This window comes from Typopeltis vanoorti, chromosome 2 (genome assembly GCF_054136105.1).
Source record: "Typopeltis vanoorti isolate ZY-2024b chromosome 2, IOZ_Tvanoo_1.0, whole genome shotgun sequence".
Taxonomy (NCBI): Eukaryota; Metazoa; Arthropoda; class Arachnida; order Uropygi; family Thelyphonidae; genus Typopeltis; species Typopeltis vanoorti.
In genome coordinates, this window is record NC_143550.1 from 108,551,530 (window position 1) to 108,565,727 (window position 14,198).

Here is a 14,198-nt window from a genome sequence, read left to right on the forward strand (position 1 = left end):
TCATTAATATAATACTCTGCCTGCAGTATCCTCAATCAAAAATGCATAACTAAGCTTGCATTATAGCAACAAGAAACCTGTGGATGATGGTAGGGTAGATGGAGTCAGTGGCGTAGCTAGAGCTTTTGTCACCTGGGGCAGTTCCTGAGTTTGCTGCCCCTCTCAATACACACCAAAAATACTACAAAAAGTCAAAATGACATACGAGTATAGGGAAATAAATTAAAATACTATGTTTATGTTTATTTTAGTTGTAAGTATAGTTATTAAAAATTAATTATTAATTAAATAATAAAAATTACTAAGTTAACATAAATAAAAGAATCATCGCAAAAAAAAAAAAAAAATGTGTCTCATTAAAAATGCCCCCCAGCTACGCCACTGGATGGAGTTTAAGTTGTTTAGGGCCACACTTCTAAGATGGTTAAAGTCTTCACATTGGATTTAACTGCAGTGTTGAAGAGAAAACAATTTATAGGAGTAAGGAAGTTATTCTTCTATACACAGCTTATTGGCCTGGTTGGCTGAGTGGTAACATATCTATTCTCCAACTAATAGACTGTGGGTTCAAATTCTGCCAGTGGTATGAATGTTTGTAATTACCATACTAAGTCTGTACACACCAAATACAAAGCTTTCAGGATACAAAAATTAAGAGAAGCAGTGCAGGCAAAAACCAGCCTGAAAAAATATAGAGAAAGACTTAAATTTTAAACAGTCAATTCCATCTGCTTTACAGGATCAAAATGGAGAAAAACATACTAGTAGAAAAAGGATAGAAGAAATTGTGCAGAATTTTTATAATGATCTCTATGCAACTAAGTGCCAAGTTTCAGAACCTATCATTCCAAAACCAAGCAATATACCAGATGTACTTCCAGAAGAAATAGAACATGCCCTTAAGAAAATGAGTCAAGGAAAAGCCTCAGGACTTGATCATGTTAAGGCTGAAGAAATCCAACAAGGTGGACTAATTATTTTCAAAGCCTTGGCTGCCAGATTCACATGGTACTTCAAAGAAAGAAAGATTCCAGAGGAATGGCAAACCTCAAAAACCATACTTCTATTCAAAAAAGGGAACAAGGAAGACATAAAAAACTATCGTCCAATCTGTCTACTCTCTCACATATATAAGCTCATGAACAGAGTAATAATACTGAACAGAATCCAAAACACTCTAGAAGACAACTCCAGCAGAGAGCAGGCAGGATTCAGAAGCGGCTTCTCCACAACAGATCATATCCAGGTCATTTCACAACTAACAGAAAAATGCAGAGAATACCAAATCCCTCTGTTTCCTCTGTATTGATTTTAAAAAAGATTTGATACCATAGAACACAATGCAGTCATCAGTGCCTTACTGGAAATAAATGTGGATCCTACTTATATCCACATGATAAAAGAAATTAACAAAAATCAGACCACACAAATAACCCTATTTGATCAACCTATAAATATAGATATAAAGAGATGGGTCTGCCAAATCTATTTGCCAGCACTTTAGAATACATTCTGAAAAAAATAGACCTAAACGGAGGAATAAGCATAGATGGTGAAAAGCTACAAATTCTTATGTTTGCCGATGATCATCGGCAAACATAAGAATTTGTAGAATTAGTACTGATATCCCACAACCCAAAAGACCTAGAAAAAATGGGTGAAAAAGTATACACAAACAGCAGTAAGATAGGCTTAGAAATGAATCTAGAAAAAACAAAATGGATCAAAAACATCTACACAAGACAGTCACCTATGTATTGATAACATCCCTATAGAACAAGTTGACTCATACAAGTACTTAGGACAAATAATAAAAATGAATAACGATTTATCTGAAGAACTAGCAAAAAGAAAGAAAGCTGCATGGCTATCATTCAGCAGACTAAAAGAAACACTTACTAATCCAAATCTTGACATCTCTCCGAAGGCAAAACTATTTAATAGTGATATTCTACCATCACTCACATATGGATCAGAAACATGGAACACGACAAGAAAAGAAGAGACTCTCAGAATAACTCAGCATGCAATAGAACGCAGGATTTGTAACATCAGCAGAATGGAACATGTTAGAAACACGGAACTAAAAAAGAGATCAGGCATAAAAGATGTGGTAACTGCAGTATATGAAAGCAAGATGAGATGGGCAGGTCACATAGCCAGACTCAGGGATAACAGATGGACATATAGAATACTCAACTGCCAACCAAAAATAAAGAGAAAACCAGGAAGACCACCTACAAGATGGGAAGATACACTAGTGAAATCTATGGATATAACATGGAAGAGAGAGGATCGAGATCGTTGGAGGCATCTTCGTGACCTGCACTCATGGAGAAATCCTGAGTGAAACACGGGTCCATCAAGGTAATACTAATTCTGTGTGGAAAGAGAGTTGAGACTTCCCTCCCAAAAACCTATGAGGTATGGGAGTGAACTATATGCTGTCTAGAGTGATGGCAGTATAACCAAAATATACAAGGCTTTAGATAATTTCAATATTGAAGAAATCACTAACTTGTAGGAATAATGAAGTTATTCCTCCATTGTACAAGGCTTTAATAAGACCACATGTTCACTACATTCAGAGGAAACAACTGAAAAGATCTAGGGGATGAGTAACTAAGATGATGTTAAGTCCATGAAAATATACATATGAGGAGAAAGGAAACATGGTTTTCAAAGTTTAAGTAATAGTTTATATAATAATTTAAGTTTAATATGATAGAAACATACAAGTTAGTAAAAAGCTTATAGAAACAAGTGAAATTTTGCAGCTCATCGTCAGGTTGGGGAAGAAGTCGTGATTTCTTACTGGAAGCCAAATAAGGGTATGATTAGGAGGCATGTGAAATCTAACATATCTTTGGGTTTCAGAGTAATAGCAGTGTGTGTAATATAATGTAACAGTATAGTGTGTATGTGTGTGTAATATAATATTATTATTATTACCCCAAGACCTCATGGAGTCAGACTTATCTGGGAGATCCTTTTATTACACAGACAGCTCATCATACCGTGTCTTAAACACACTCAAACTCCTTGCAGACACCACACTCTCAGGCAAGGCATTCCAATCATTCACAACTGCACGAAAAAAAACCTGCCTCTCACTCCCCTACTCACACCCTCTTTATAGTTTCCAGGGATGACCTCTGGTTCTCCCATTATTTTATGTAAAACTTCTCCAGCATTAATCCTATAACAACCCCTTACCAACTTGTAGGTCTATATGTCCACCAGACTCTGCAAATTACATCTTCTCAATCTTTCTGCATACTCGACATTCCAGAGGTCAGAAACTAATTTAGCCTTGGCCTACCTCACCCTTGGACCCTTTTCAACATCTCTTCATCCTTCTGAAAACCAGGTGACCAAATCTGGGCACAATAGTCCATGTGTGGCTTAATCAAAGCCTTATACAAAGGAACAAGAATCTCCCTACGTCTACAAGTCAGTGTCCTCTGCATCATTCCCAGAAGCTTTTGCTTTGTTTTTACAATCTCCCTACTTCTACAAGTCAATGTCCTCTGCATCATTCCCAGAAGCTTTTGCTTTGTCTTTACAATTTTGGCTATGTGCCCCCCCTAAATTTCAGATCCTTATCCACTATAACCCCCAGATCTCTTATTTCCTCCACCTCCAACAATATATCCTCACCAAGAATAAATTCTGCATCCCATCTTTATTTTCCAAATTTTAAAACCTTACATTTTGCAACATTGAACTCGCATCCCCATTCCCAATCACTCAATTTATTCAAGTCTTCTTGTAAAGCCACAACATCTTCACTACTCTTCGTGGTTTGTCCCAACTTTGCATCTGCAAACAACTGAATATCTCCATCCAAATCTTCACCAATATCATTAATATACAAGTTAAACAGTAATGGCCCTAAAACAGACCCCTGAGGCACTCCACTAGTGACTTTCCTTTTCTTGGATATCGCTCCCCCATACACAACTTGTTGATATCAGATAGCCAGTCTCCAATCCAATGCACTAATTTAATATCCAACCCCATCTACTCTAGTTTGACTGTCAACTTATCATGAGGTACTCTATCAAAAGCCTTTGCAAAATCCAAGCATATTACTATATATCCTTCTCCTCTGTCCAAGGAAGCAGTCACTTTATTGTAATAAGTAAGTAGATTATTAAAACATGACCTCCCTGTAGCAAATCCATGCTGTCCATCAAAGATAATACCATTGTTGTGAACCCAACTCTGGATCCTAGTTCTCACAAGCTTCTCCAACAACTTAAGGATAGGGTGTACCATGTAATTGGAAAAAATTAAAATTAATTAAATTTTATTTTAATTATAATTATTAATTAAACTCAAATTTTTATTTAAAAATTATGCATTTTTTGTCCCTTTTTTTATGAAACAATTTTTTTTAGTTCAAATTTCTATAGATATTCTATCATGTCTATTAGGCAATATGAACTAAAATTATTGAGCAAATATCAGTTCCTTTAACCATGCTACCGGCTAAGACGTCTATAGACATCAGGGTTATCATGGATGCGAAGTGCATATTAAAATTGTAATACCATTGATATTGCACTGAAATATATGATGGATACGAAGCATATGAAGATGCATATTTGATCCATAATGGCCGGTAAGGTGGTTAAATGTATGAAATTTAATTTTTCCATATAATGATTATTACACAAATCTTGCATGTTTGAAAAATAAACTTAAAAAATAAAAATGAAAATACATATCAATGATTATAATTTTAGTTCAATATATTCTGGATATATTAAGCTGTGTTACAAAAAAAAAAATTAATATTTTAGGACTGATACTAATGTGTTAAAATTTAAAAAACAGAGAAAAATCAATTTAAAGTTTATAACTATAACTCAAAATGTAGGAAGTTTTTGAGTACAAAGATAACGGAATATATTCTTAATTAGATAAGAACTAAATATTCTTTAGTATATAAACTTTATAAAAACAAAAATTTTTTTTTTATTTTTGCCTCAAAACTATGATTTTTTTGGTGTACCTTAACCACAACACCAGACACAGAGATAGGCCTATAGTTTGATGATTGAGTTTGATCACCTCCCTTATGAAGTGGCACAATCTTGCCCTCCTTCCACTCCTTACGAACTTGACCGAGTGCAAGACTCGTATTAAAAAAATATGTCAAGGCAGGTATCAATCCCTGGCACATTCCTTCAGAATACGTGGTGATATATTATCAAGTCCCACAGCCTTATTAACATCTAGTTTACTCAACTCCCCATACACCTCTTGCCCACTTACAGCCAGTCTCTCCTCCCCATTATCAATTGCTCTCAATCTCTCCATGAAGTCACATTCACAAGATTGAAAGACCTTTATGAACTGCTCATTAAGTATCTCCACCACACATTCTGGAACAGCTGTCTTTACCATTTTCTCCAATCAATGTCATCTTTCCATAATCATTCTTTCTTTTTCTAGCTACATATCAAAAGAACTCCTTAGGATTCTTTTTGGTATCATTTGCTAACTGCTGTTCATACCTCTGTTTAGCTACCCTCACCAACCAAGTCACCCTCCTTGCCTGGTCTTTGTAGACCTCATGGAATTGCTTATTTCCACTTCTCTTATGCTGTCCCCCCCCCACACACAATGCCCTTTTTTTCTGTATCACATGCTTAATCTCTTTATTCATCCATCTCACACCTACCTTATTTAACCTTCTCACCCATGGTATACATTTAGACCATCTACTAAATAGTTTTTGAAAATCCCCCAAGCTGCACTGATCTCTTTTCCAGCTAACTCCTCATTCCATGCTACACCTGCAAGCTGTCTCCTGAGCTCTTCATGATCACCCCCCTTGTAGTTCCACATATACCCTTTTCTCACAGAGGTCCTCACACTGCTGGCAACCACCCAGGTAATCACCTCATGGTCACTCTCACCAATTGGTGGATGATTTGACACCTCATTTAATTACATCCTCTGATGAGATGACCAAATCCAAGACCCTCAATCCTCATGTGCCCTCTGTTATATACTGTCTGAGGTAGTCATCCCTCAAAAACTCAAGAAACTCATTTTCTTTACTTCCAGTTGCTATCTCATTATTCCAGTCTACATTGCCATAATTAAAATCGCCCATTATGATCACCCTTTTCTTATTTACTTGGCTAATTTAATTATACATTTCATTATCACCACATCCACTTGTTGCTGACTTCATGAGGTGCATACTTTCATGTTCATAGTTTATCGATCTGGTAATAGCTCCTTCTGCAGGATAAATTTGCTATGTCATTTTTGCAGGTACAGATAATTCAGAAATGATTCCAGGAGTAGAGCATGAAGTGTGCCTTCATATTGGCTTGTTCAAATTATCATACTTTAACACAATTAAGCATCACAGCACAAATCTGATGCAACTATAACATGAAATAGTGTCTGCATAGATCGACATCTCTGTGGAATGATTCCTGTACTTTGTGGTGTTCATTTTTTCTTAAGTTTAACAAAGGATGCTATTTACTATTAGGTGGGGGATACTAAACAAATTGATCCTTTAATGGCTGTATATTGTTTCAGCATTTCTCTTCCTTTCATTGGGTATATATTAGTTTTTCTCCATTTTGAGATAGACAGAAAATTTAGCCTATTGCTTTTGCTATAACTTATAGACATATTAATACTTAGCTGTTAGAAACTTTCAATTCCGAAAATGATTCAAAATGAAGGGAAGGATAGCGTAATAAGAACTTTTCAGCTTATGAAGATGCAAATAGAGCTTATATATATATATTGTGTGTGTGTGTGCGCATGCGTGAGAGAAATGGGTTGTAATGTACAGAGTTTAGTAAACTACTAACTCAAGCAAGACGTCTATACACGTCAGTTATCATGGATGCCAAGTGCATATTAAAATTGTCATACCATTGATATTACATGGAAATATATGATGGATACAAAGCGTATGAGGATGCATATTTTATCCATAATGGGCGGTTAGGTGGTTAATATGAATCCTACATTGTCCTAGCTAATCATCTTGTATCACTGATTTTTTTCTTATAAGATTTAAATTTGATTCTAGAAGACAGTGAACACATTTCAACATATTGTGGAAACAAAAATACGAATATACTGTACAAATTATATGCAGCATGAAATATGATATTGTGAGATTGAGATTTGATGATAATTTCCAAATAAATTTAATGCCTTGCCCAATATTAATAAGATGCAGGGACAATGAATTTGTTGCTGCACTGCCATAAGTTTTTGTCTCTGCATGTTATATTCTCAAGTGATGCCTTCAAAATGTACTCAAAATTATATTTTCTAAATATCCTGGATCATGTATTCACCAGGAAGAAAAATTATCTTTGATTTCTTTTACCAGTAATCAAATGTGTTAGAACTGAATAAGTTGCTCAATATGACTTATATCAGGTGTACTTTATTTTATATTTCATCAGAAGTAAATTTGTTTGGGTTTTAAAATTTTTTTGAAGTTTTTCTCTGTTTTAGTTTTTTTTTTTTACTTAATGTTGCTGTCCAGTATGTTTTATATTTTTTAATTCCTTCCTGTCCTTTTATCTTACTTATTATCTTTAATTTGATTTGAAAATCAATTTTACGTTGAAAAAAAAGGACACTATAATTTGTCTCTAGTAGTGCACAGCATTATAAAAATGTTTTACTGATAATGCCTGTGACTGTAAAACTAGATGGATGTAAACAAATTTGCTTAATATTATATTTATATCTTTATCAATATGAAGATAGATCTCTGTACAAGATTTTACTATTTTATATCAACATTTACAATTACTTCACAAATGCATTATTTTACAATTTAATCATTTGTATTTAGAATATGATGTTTCAACAAAATATTCTAAATTACATGAAATAAAATCTGAAATTTTTCTATGTCAGAAATAATATAGTTTGTTCTATATACAGAATTCATTATTTATGTTACAAGTTTGAAACTTAAAAAAAAATTCAGTCTTTATGAAACTAAGAATATCTTATATGCCAATTTAACTGTATTGCTATTAAAAAAAAGTTGCTTGAAAATTGTAGTAAATGAAAATACAGTATAACCTTAGGTTTACATTTATACATATTTTGTGTCAATGCAAGATACAAAAGTTCATATCTTCTTTTATAACATGGCAAAATCAGAAAATATTTCTATACAGGGTTCATTCGCACAGGTTAGGACTACTCATACTGCAGTATCAGCTTGTTCTCCTTCATTCTCACTTATCTCACACATAAGTTTATTTTTAACATTTTCTGTATTATTCACTTCATTGGTACTCTCTTTATCTCCATTTTCAGGGTCATTTTCTTCTGTAATCCCTTCTAAAATTCCAGGAAGTGATGACGAACCCTCTTCATCAATACTCTGTGAGAAAGCACGTTGTCTCTCTAATTTAGATCTTAATGTAGGGCTAGATGATGAATCAATACTCACTGAATGTGCTACAGCTGGATCTCTACTCTTAGAACGTCTTAATTGGGCTCGTTCCAGAAAAAAGTTAGTTGTGTTTTTTTCAAAGGGCTCACCAGCATACCAAGTTCCTCTTGTGCCTAATTGTTGAGAAGGTTCCCCATTGGCAGGTTTCACATCTTCTTCAGAAGGTCTTCTGTTAGGGGACACCACACTGTTCATTGCTGCCAGTGTAAGTCTCCGTGCACGAAGATGACGGGCTCGCAACTGTGCACTTATTTCTTGCTGATCATCATCCACAAGATTACGATTATATTTCTGGTAATACTGTTGAGAGAGATATGTTAAGTCATTATCACTTGTTCCATTCTACTGTTTTAATGACAATTATGCTTAATTAAATCTGAAATAATATAGATCTGCAATGAAATATATCTGTATGTATCATTTGTGATTGGTATACACTGAAGTGAAATATGAAAGTGATTTTTTATACACTGACTCTGGGGGGGGGGGGGGATACCAAGTTTTTAAATTCAATGTCATAATGAAAACCTGTGCAACTTGACCACTGTGATGAAGCCTTAAACTCCACATTATATAGTAAGTATAATGAATGACTTGAATCATTTAATAAGATCACTTAGTCAATATACAAATATAAATGAATTTTACTAATATGCAGATCTTTTTTTTTACCTTTGACCTCTATTTGATGAAATTTATCCTAGGGAATAATTCTTTTTAGAATCCTCAGCCCGGTGGATGGAAAGTTGTCATCTTTGACATGTATATAGAAATTAATCAAAATATTTTGAAGCATGTAGGTGTTATTCTCTCTCGCATGCACACATGCAACTTGATTGGGAAATAACTTCATTCTTTATCCATCTATAAGCTGCAACATGGCACATTATTATTATTATTATTTATATGGATACTCCATGGAGTCAAAAGACTCATCACAGGAGACCCAGTCTGTCCATTGACACAATACCTATCATACATCTCCTTAAACCTATTCACTTTTGGAGTGCTTACAACCACTTCTGGCAATCCATTTCACTCATTTACCACTCTCCAAGTAAAAAACCTAGTCAGCACACCCTTACTAATCACACTTTTAGACAACTTCCAAGTGTGACCCCTTGTTTTCTCCATACTCCACATTTTATTCAAGGATTTCTGATATTTTGCAAAATATTGAAGGAAAAAAATTTGAAGCTACAAGAGAATATGAAATTCAATGCAGTAAGTTAAAAAAAAATAAAAATATTAATTCTTTCTTTTAAGGTTACAGTGGTCAGCATTTATAAGTGAAAAATTTATGGAGACACAATACACATGTTCGAATAATTATTTATAATTAAGAAAATAATATTTGATGTTTTGACCTCTGTATTGAGATCATCATCATGAGGAAAACATACATATGTACAGGACACAAGCTACATGACACTACACAAAAGTGTGGTGTCATGTAGCTTGTGTCTTGTACATATGTTTTCCTCATGATGACCTCACTACAGAGGTCAAAATGTGGAATATTATGTTCTTAATTATAAGAAGGTAATTATTCTAACATGTGTTGTGTCCCATAATTTTTTTACTATGAAACAAGAATGTTAGTCTAAGAAAACAAAAACCTTTTGTTTGTTTATTGTGTTTGATTAGTAAGGATTTTGATATAGAACTACCCCAACATAATCAACCTAAAAGACTCATAAATTTACTAAATATTCAAAAATTTGGCTGATTAAGTGTTCATTTTTGAATATCGAGACATATTTGAACATCCTTGAAAAGAAAGAAGATAACAGTTTTGTAGAATTTTTTAAAATTATTGAACTTTGTGTGTGTGTGTGTGTGTGTGTGTGTGTGTGTGTGTGTGTGTGAGAGAGAGAGAGAGAGAGAGACTTAAAATAGGCTAAAAATCAGGAAAAAAGTGAAAACATATGGAATAAAAATATAAGTTACAAATAAGGAATAATCCCAACATGGATTTAAACTAATTAACTCATCTTTTTTTTTATTTGACAAATCTTGTAGTGCCTAATTATTAGATGCCTCAAGACTTACTATAGTAGACTTACTATAATATAGTGCTTAATTATTAGATGCCTCAATACCTACTATAGCCAATGTTCTAAATGCTTATCTCCTTGATGTACTTCAATGGAATGAAGACAAAGTTTTTCTTGTTCCATTGAAATATAGCAAGGAGGTCCACGCAGTTAGCCTAGTGGCTGTACACTTCGCAACCATATGCCTGGGGAAAGAGTGCCCTAGGTTCGATTTCCGACAGTGACATGAGGAGCTTAAGGATCTTCCTCAGCCATAGCCAAGTTAGCTGGTCTTGGACAGCAGGGTTTTTTCCCCAGTTTATCCTGGGGTTTTTCCTCCCACAAAGCAGGCAAACCGGTCCCTTGAACACACGCTTTGAGAGGCATGGGATACCACTGGGAATAAGAAGCAACCAACCTATTCTGTGTGATTATCGGTTATGGAAGCTTATGCGGTAAAATGTGTAGGCCTGCACAAAAGCGTAACATACGATGACGATAGCAAGGAGACACAGTCATGTCTCACACAGACACGATAATACCTTTTGATAATACCTAGATACCTAAACATGATCAGATCTCCCTTCTTGGGCTTCCTTACACCTCCAGTCTTTTTTTTGTCACACAGGCTTTCCCTAATATCTGTGAGGCCTCAGTAAGAGCACAAATGGAGGACCACACACCATATGTCTAAATATTTAAAAGTTATAAAATATGTTCTATCCTCCTATCTTGACAAATATATCTTCATAGTGACAAAATCAAAAAATATGTATAGAGCTATGACTGAATTTAATTATTATTGTGCATGTCCAGGTGTTCTCATTTTTCTTGCCTTGATTTCAGCAAAATCACTAATTATGCTGTAATCAAAATTTTCATATACTTTAGTGTTCTATTGACAGTATGTCAAATCAGACAACTTTTCTTGAGTCACTAGTTCTTAGTTATTTTATTAAATTCAGTTTGAAGAAAATTCACTCTGCTGAGGTAGTAGCAACTAGAATGTCAATAAAATTCTTAAAGTAATACTTAGATATGGAAATTAACCGTGAATTTTACATATCATGTTCAAACACATGGGTTGCATAACAAATAATTGTATTCCGAGTGTACAAAATTTGAATATATTTTCATAAAAAAATGTAAATTAAAGGAAATGTAAAAAAGTCAAAATATTAAAATTATTTTCATATATGATTTCCAAAAAAAAAAAATGTTATTATTATGCATACACACACACCTGTCATGATCCATGTGAACATGTGGTTGGCAGAATTAGGTGCATTCAAATATTCTAGTTTTCATTCCTATACTCCATACAAATAATGTGATATTCACTTGGTTGTGTATGTTCTTAACAATTATTTAAACTGATTAGATTCTAAAAATTATCACTTTTTAATCTCTTATTTAATATTTGTTGTTTGTGTTCATGATATGCAGGGACCCTCTAATGCCTGGGTCCTAGGGTGGCCCTGCTATCACAAACACATTGCAACCAGAGTGCATGCTGCTGCTGGGAAATATATCAGTGCACTTTTCTGCTCAGGCACTACTTCTCATCTATATAAATGTTAACACTGTATAAATTCCAAATCTGACAAACCATGGTATACAGTGCACGCATTACACATTTGGATTAGTGCACCAAAATCCTCTCTAAGATTGCTTGATGCTATTCAGAAGAGGGCAGTCTGGTAAATATGATCCCTCTCTTTCACAGATGCTTGGTTTCTGCATGTATTTTTATCAATAATGCTCTGCTGAACTGGCCACTATCCAAAATCATAAGAACAATTACAGCTGCTGATCAACATCTATTTACTGTTTAGTTCTAAACTTATTTAGTGGAGTGTTGCTACAGACCAAGGAGCACAGAGGGTGGGGACGAGGAGATGTTGAGACAGTTGAGCGTGGCAAGTGCAAGAAGAATGATTGTATGGGAGATTTTAACTACAGCAGTATAAATTAGGAAGAGGAAGATAGCAATAAGGGAATGTAATTTCTAGATTTCTTGAGGGACAGATATCTTAGGCAACATGTAACAGAGGGAACAAGAGGTTCAAGAGTTTGGATTTGGTTATAGCATCAGAAGGGTTGATAATAACCGAGATGACATCTCTCCCACCAGTTGGAGAGAGAGAGTGACCGTATGGTTTTGATTTGGAAAATGAATAGACATGCAGGAGTATCAAAGAGATAGGAACGTATGTGGAATTATAAAGCAGGTGATTATAATAGTCTTAGACATCAACTTGGAGAAGTTTCGTGGAGGGAGGAATTGGAAGGCCTGGATATCATTAGCTTGGGAAATTGTGAAGGAATATTTGTTAGCAGCAATGGTAAGCTGTATTCCACGAGTGAAGAAGAGGACACAATTTGGAGTAAAGTGGATGACAAACAATATTAAACAGGAACTGCATGTGAAAAAGAGGCTATGGAAGAGATATAAAGAGACAGGTGAAGAGAAGACGCATGAAGAATATAAGGCCAGGAGAGTGACTAGTATGGTAAGGAAGGCGAAACTGGAATATGAGAAAAGATTGGCCCTTAGATCCAAGGAAAATCCTAGGGAATTTTTTAGCTATGTGGCCAGTAGGAGGAGAAATGACTGTGGAAGAATGACATTGTGGGATAAAAATGAGAATAGAGTGACTGATGCAGAGGATATAGTGGAATTGTTCAATAAACACTTTATTGGAGTATTTCATCCTGGAGGAGTCAATTTAAATACTAGAGGGATAGGGCAGGTTCGAGGTTTAGAGGTGTAGGAGGAGAGTATGTTCCACATACTGGATGTGGAACTAACATCTAGTATGAGTGTTCCACATACTGGATGTTAGTAAAGCTGTGGGACTGGATGGTATTTCACCATGAGTTTTGAGAGAATGTGCTAAGGAACTGAGAGTGCCTTTGACCTAGCTTTTCAGTGAAAGTTTGGCTGCGGGAAAGGTGCTCATGGAATGGAAGGAAGGTAAGATAGTGCCATTGCATAACGGCGGTAGCAGACTGGAAGTGTCTAATTATATGTCAGTTTGTGTGTCATTAGTAGTTAGTAAGATCTTGGAGAAAGTAGTGAGGGACCGTATACAGCATTGGGCAGATGAGGGTAATGTTATCTCTGAGAGTCAACATGGATTTGTGAAGGGGCGCTCTTGTTTTATATGCTAGCCTTTTATGATAAAGTTACAAGACCATTAAATGAGGGAAAAGCATATACTGCCATTTTCCTAGGCTTAGCAAAGGCATTTGACAGGGTGCCACATGATAAGCTGATATTTAAGTTGCAGCACATGGGTCTGGATGTCAGATTGGTCAACTGGATTCAGGATTGGCTGTCCGATAGGTATCAGAGAGTTGTGTATGGTGGAGCAATATCAAAGAGGCAGAAGGTTACAAGTGGGATTCCACAGGGCTCAGTACTGGGACCTATATTGTTTAACCTTTATATCAATGACATTGTCCGTGGATTGCAAGGGGATATTCGGTTGTTTGCAGATGATGCGAAGCTGGGAAGGGTTATTAGTAATAGTGCAGATGTGGTAGCCTTGCAAGAGGATTTGAATAAGCTAGATAGATGGGCAAATGAATGGGGATCTCAGTTTAATGCAGCAAAATGTAAGGTCTTGAGGTTTGGGGCACATCGATGTGATGCTGCATACTGTATGGGAGGAGTTAAACTGGAG

At 35.1% G+C, this 14,198-nt stretch overlaps 1 protein-coding gene across 5 annotated transcripts in view; it reads right to left on the bottom strand.

Moving 5' to 3' along the window:
• Nucleotides 1-535: 535 nt before the first annotated feature.
• The window catches only part of LOC150109321 (Na(+)/H(+) exchanger beta-like), a 489,491-nt gene continuing 475,828 nt past the window's right edge, over nt 536-14,198 (bottom strand). For all 5 annotated transcript variants that reach the window (XM_090412496.1, XM_090412499.1, XM_090412495.1 and 2 more), the window contains one exon: nt 536-8,773. In XM_090412496.1, the coding sequence (XP_090268622.1) occupies nt 8,219-8,773 (555 nt within the window). In that variant the 3' untranslated portion in view covers nt 536-8,218. The remainder of the gene's footprint in view (nt 8,774-14,198) is intronic.